Source organism: Lampetra fluviatilis, chromosome 13 (genome assembly GCF_964198595.1).
Source record: "Lampetra fluviatilis chromosome 13, kcLamFluv1.1, whole genome shotgun sequence".
NCBI lineage: Eukaryota > Metazoa > Chordata > Hyperoartia > Petromyzontiformes > Petromyzontidae > Lampetra > Lampetra fluviatilis.
In genome coordinates this window covers 443,548-449,526 of record NC_136287.1, presented here as the reverse complement: position 1 = coordinate 449,526, position 5,979 = coordinate 443,548, and the positions used below count along the sequence as shown (strand labels likewise).

Here is a 5,979-nt window from a genome sequence, read left to right as displayed (position 1 = left end):
GAGCAGAGTTGTATGCGTGGTTTGTTCACACGGATCATCAACCGGGCGCCGATTGTTCACCCGGGAAAGCTTCCCCGAGCCTCGAGGCCCTGTACCGCCCTCTCCTGGCAATTCATTTTTTACCAGGTAAGGCTTACAGCTGTATCGCTCACAGAAACGACCTGGCCACAATTGATAGCCAAATGTAGTGTCTTATCATGGGGAAATGTATAGCAGTCATCTCCATATATATAAAAGGCAAAGTTGTGATTGTGTGTCTGTTCAAAATGTTTAGCGTTCTTCCCGACATGCAACAAACTTGAAATTTGCCATGTGGGTACTTTCCAGACTGTACACCATGCTAAAATTATAAAAATACACTTCATTTTTTTGGGAGGGAGGGGGGGGAGCTCAATAATGCATATATTTTTTGCATGGCAAGTGAGCTGTGACGTCAAATATGTCACGTGACCCGCGCATGTGGAAGCATAACGCATTGTCGTGTCGTGGTTAGCGTGCTGCGCTACGAACCCGGCGACCCGAGTTCGATTCCCACTCACGGCCACCACCGGTGACGATTAGTGGGTAACTCCCAGGCTGTACACAAGGCAAAAAGTATAAACATAGACTTTTGTATTTTGGGGGGGCGCAATAATGGATTTATTTGGCACGGCAAGTGAGCGGTGACGTCATATCTGTGATGTCACCCGCATGCGGAAGTGTTACGCAATGTGCTTGTTGACGTCACGCATCCCCCCAACCCTCCGCGTAGGCCGAGTATCCCGCACAAATGCGCTGTCTCGATTTTCTAAATCAACGCAACTATTTTCAGCTCGCTCTTAAGTATAAAGCAGACAATACATCTGTTGTGTGAAGCAGCAAAAACTCTCGAACGCTGATGTCATGAAACTTGCACAGCTTTTGCTGTCTGGAATTTCTAATAGCAATTGTTAGCTCTCACGTCATTCCCTTCCCGAGTTGTCTAAACCCTTTAGCGCACTTCCCGACATGCTACAAACTTGACATTTGGCATGTGGGTCGCTTCCAGACTACACAATGCTAAAAGTCTAAAAATAGACTTTTATATTTTGGGGGGGGGGGGGGGGGCGAAATAATGGATATACAGTAATGTATTGTTTGTTGACCTGCCCCTGGACATGTGAAAAAATAGATGTATAGCTCATCGGATTCCTCCAGTATAAATACTATATTCTGATTATCCACTTTGTATGTATGTTGAACTTATTTTGCACCGTACGTAGCCAATCGTGCTAATCAGAGGTACAGGGGAAGGACAACACATTAAACGCAATACTCAGTTTTTAAGAAATGCGTTTTAAATCGATATTTAAAAGTGCATAGTTGCAGTAGATTCCTAATTTTGTCAGGAAGAGCGTTCCAGACGGCCGCAAAGCGCATACAAAAGCACGCGATGCAGTGGCCGTCTTTGTTCGATGGCCCGCCAAAAGCCGTGGCGAGTTCGCGTGATTGATGGTTTCTCCTCCTTGAGGAGATCGGCAACGTGTTGTTTGTTTAGCTTCATTTGTGGCGAGCGCTTTGGATGTAATGAGTGCCACCTGTCCCTGCTGGAAATATGTACCATCAAGGGCCATTGCTCGAAACGTCGCCTGTTCGCGTTTCCCCTGGAAAGCCCCAAAACGCGCGCGGCGCTGCTCTTGGCACGCCGGGGAGGCGTCGAGCTGCGGGGTCAGCGGCACAGAAGAGAGGAGGAGGCAGCAGCGGCACGGAGTCCCCCCATGAGAGGAGGCAGCGGTAGCAGCCGCAGTAGCGGAGGCTGCCACCTGGAGGTGAACCCCCTCGCATCTGACACCAGAGACGGAGACCGGATGTTTTTATCACGTGACCAGCCCCGCCCGGCACCACCCGGAACCACGTGACGCGGTCCTTCCCCCGCCCCGCCCCCCGCAATTGGCGACGTCCGCCCGCCCGCCCGCAGGAGAGGAAATCCCCTCGGCCGAGTCGGGTACCGCGCGGATCCCCCTCGCGGAGTCCGGGGCCACCCGTCCGGGTCCCCTCCCCTGCCCGCGCCGCGCGTCCCGCCGCCGCCGCCGTGAGTCGAAGCCCCCGGGGGGAGCCCCCCCCCCCTGCCCCCTCTGCCCTGCCCCCTCTGCCCCCCCGCCCCGGCTGCGTTTAGAATCCGCGGCCCAGACCAGGCGAGCTTTGCGCGCCGTGATTGGCCGAGCCGCGAGCGCGTGACGCGCGCGGACCAATCGGAGGCGGCGGCGGCGCCTCAGCCGCTAACTCGGCAACTAACGCGAATTCGTGAACTCGCCGTGTTCAATAACTCGCCAATACTTAACCCGTACATTGATTAGCTATGTGAATAGCGACACTAACTCAGGAGCTGGCTTCACTGATGCAGCCAAACTAATTCAGTCACGCAGTCACTAAAATAGCAACTCGGTAACTACACGAATACAAATATTGACTTAAAGCTTTCGTGACGGCAGGAATTCATTTTCTTTGCGTCTTTCGGTAAAGTCACGTCGATGGGTTCAAATTAATGAATATAATAAATGACCTATCTACGTGACTTCACCGAAAGACCCAAAGAATAGACGGATACAGCCACAGCCATGGACACCATCTGACCCGGGCGATGACTTCCACCTTGACCCCTGACCTCCGCCCTCTGACCCCGACGTCTCATCATCGTCACCTCCAATATAATCCCTTCCAGATTCTCCCCACGCCGTCCCAGCTCCACCGGTGCTAGCACCACCAGGAGCGGTCACGATGCCTGTCCTCACCGAGTTCTCCAACAAGAAGCCGCTGCACGTGTGCGCCTCGCTGGGCGAACTCAACAGCCTGGCGCAGGTGAAGATCGAGAAGACCAAGTCCCCGCGGGGGTGAGCGCCCGCCCGCCCGCCCGCCCGCCCGCCCTTCTCACAACCACAACTCACGCCACTTCACTCACTCACTCGCACCTTCCTACTCACACCGATACTCAAGAGAAAGACAAAGACCCCCCGTGTAGCCTGAGCAGACTGTTGGGGCGAGTGCTGTTAGCGAGCACCTGTGAAGGCGGGTACGGCACACGAGGGGGTGGGTGGCCAACACCACTCACTGCCGCATTTGTCTCCCTCGAGGCGATGTTTACACACCGCGCCAGGTCCTCATTTGAGGCTGAGTCGACCTAGGGGAGGTGCAGGAACGGTTCAGATAATCGTCACCGATGTTGGCTGTTAGCGGGAATCGAACTCGGGGTGCCAGGTTGGTAGCGCAGCGTGCTAACCGCTCCACCATCGCTCACACCTTCACACCCACACCTACAATCACACCGTCCTGCTAACACCCTCCTCGCTCATGCCAACACTCACACCTTCACGCTCACACTCGTGCTCACAACTGCATACCTGTAAACCCCTTATCAGTGCCTACCTTATTACAGACCAATTCAGACCTTATTGGTCACCCCGTGGCCTTATAAATCTCAACGTTCATCCTGCAAAGTCCCATCACAAGGGAGAAACACAAACAAATAGACAAAAACATGTTTTGCTCGTATTGAAACGGCCGTACGCCGCATGGACCTGAAAACTCAATTTCCCTGTACAAAAATACGGGTAAACCTTATGGGTTGACATGTATGCAACTGTGCTCACGAGAATGTCTGCAAGAGGCAAACATGCCTAAGAAGGGTGGGCAGCTTTTTTCACTGTAGACCAACATATATATACGTGTTTCAGTCAGCCTGGATCTATTAGTACAGTATTGTGCGCTATCCTGTAATAGAGTTCAACACAAGACTGGTACCAGACCTTGGTACAAATCAATTCCTTCCACCCAAATACAGGTGGCGATTGACGGATTAGCATCCTGCCACCCAGATGGCAACCCTATGCCCACGCGTGAAGTGCTCCTGCTGTGAAAATGATGGTGTAGCCGAGCGCAGGCCCTATCCCCAACCCTTACCCTAACCCCTGTCCCTTACCCCTTGCCCTCATCTCATCCCTCACGCGACGGTCTTGGGCTTGCAGCTACGCGCAGTCGGCAAGTAAAGTGCTGAAGAAAGCGGAGGAGTATGGGCTGGAGCGCGACGAGGAGAACGCCTACATGCTCTACATGCGCTTCCTGCATATCGTCGACCACCTGCGCAAGACGCCAGAGTTCTTACAGGACAAGGTGAGGGAGACGCTCGCTCCATACAGCCTCTGCCCGAGTGGAAAGTCCTCGGCTCAGATTCCCTGGACCATGTCTGAGCATCACCATTTCACTGAAATCCCAGCTGCCACCCACCCTCTCTCACAATCGTTGAGGAACCACAGTTGAGCACGAAGGCAGCAGCCAGGCGGCGATTAGTCAGCACTACTAACAATTGCCCAGGCTCTGGATCCTCTGTATAATCAGATGTTTTCAGCCAACGAATGAGTGTATACATGTGCGAGGAAACCAGAGCTCCTGGAGAAAACCCACGTGAGCGAGGAGGCAACACTTGCCCATCACACAGAAGGGACAGATGAAATTATTCCGCACTTTGCTATACTGCCTTAGGAAAACCAGGCTTCTCCTCGACACCCACGGGAAGGGGGTTTTGCAAACATTTGTATGTGATCCACCAACCCTGCAGACAGCCACATGCATAGCCACCACCACCACATCTGCTTTTTCGAGATTGTTATGATTATATTTTGCTCCTCCTAAACCTGCTTTAGAACTTCCTCATTCTTCAAATTCTCCATCCAACGGAACGTAATTGCCAAATGCGCGTCCAGAGGCCTACAACACAAAGTGAGCAGCAGTAGAGAGCGCTGGTGATCGTACGTCAGGGGAGAACGAACGCGGTTCTTGGATTAAGCAAGGTTGTAGAGGCGATGCCCATGACAAAATAACCCGGGGTGCATCCCGTATTAAAAGCTATTCAGGGTTGAGCCTGGATCGTGCTTGGATGGGCAACCACCGTCATGCATGAAGCAGGTGTTATTGACTGTAGAGGTGCTATGTGGCGGGAGCAGAGGACAGTGCGGCAGACTATATTATTTTACTGTGCTATGCTCTAATGGCTTATGTTTCCTGCCTTTCGGGGAGTAACGAAATGGCTGCACGTGTGGATAGAGGAGGTGGGAGGGAGTCCTAAGCTTCAGCTGTGCAGTGATGGGGGCAGGAGGGAGAGAGATGCTCGGTCAAGCGGTGTCGGTGGGCAAATATGGAGCATGGCTGAGGGGAAACAATCTGGCAGAACGAGTCTGCCACGGGTGATGAAATCAGTCCTTGAAGGGCGTACGGTCAACGAGTATCAAGGAAGTCACTGACCGACGGAACGCTACGCCTGTTGTTGGTCGTGTGTGTGTTGCTGTGACTTGCAGTGTATGTATATATGTTGATCTTTCACACCGTACTTAGCCAACAGTGATAATTGGAGTGTGGTGGTTGAACACAGTGTGGATGAGATGGAACAGTGTCTGGTAGCCCGAGTCCTCAACTCAGCTGGAGGAATCTATGAGTGAAGTTCACGGAAACAATAGCCATAGTAGCAGCGATAGAAGAGTGCTAAAGAGGCGACTGACCATCAATGAAAGAGTGACTGGAGTAAACCGCTGAGTGCTGGACCGTCGTTCAATATAAGAGAAGGAAGTGGACTGATGATGGCACACTGTGTCCACCGTATCCTTGAAGTAGGATCAGCTGGTGCTGACATGTGTGCTGTGTCTGCTGTCTCCTTATCTTCAGGGGTTCTTCCTGTCTATGCTGGGGAGCGACAACTTTAGCAAGGCTGTGAGAGAGGCAGAGCGACTCTCCGAGAGCCTCAAAAACAGGCAAGGTCTGGGTTGGCGTAGCTGTGAGCACTCACAGGCTGCTCGCTCAGCTCGTGCGACACGTTTAACCCTGGTTGAGAGTTAGCTTCACATCTAGGTGTTCTCAGCCACGACCATGGTTCGTGAGTTTGGGTTTGGCTGCGTGATCTGACAAAATCGTTCAATTGGAATTACACACATGGCAGCAATCATCGCCCTCTTTTGGCAGACTTGTGCCCACAGG

The 5,979-nt window shown here is 52.6% G+C and overlaps 1 protein-coding gene across 3 annotated transcripts in view; it reads left to right on the top strand.

The window, feature by feature from the left end:
• The first annotated feature begins 1,891 nt into the window (after nucleotides 1-1,891).
• USP8 (ubiquitin specific peptidase 8) overlaps nucleotides 1,892-5,979 on the top strand; it is a 20,438-nt gene continuing 16,350 nt past the window's right edge. For all 3 annotated transcript variants that reach the window (XM_078861940.1, XM_078861939.1, XM_078861938.1), the window contains exons 1-4: nucleotides 1,892-2,050; nucleotides 2,681-2,849; nucleotides 3,981-4,125; nucleotides 5,671-5,756. In XM_078861940.1, coding sequence (XP_078718066.1) covers nucleotides 2,737-2,849; nucleotides 3,981-4,125; nucleotides 5,671-5,756 — 344 coding nt within the window. In that variant the 5' untranslated portion in view covers nucleotides 1,892-2,050; nucleotides 2,681-2,736. The remainder of the gene's footprint in view (nucleotides 2,051-2,680; nucleotides 2,850-3,980; nucleotides 4,126-5,670; nucleotides 5,757-5,979) is intronic.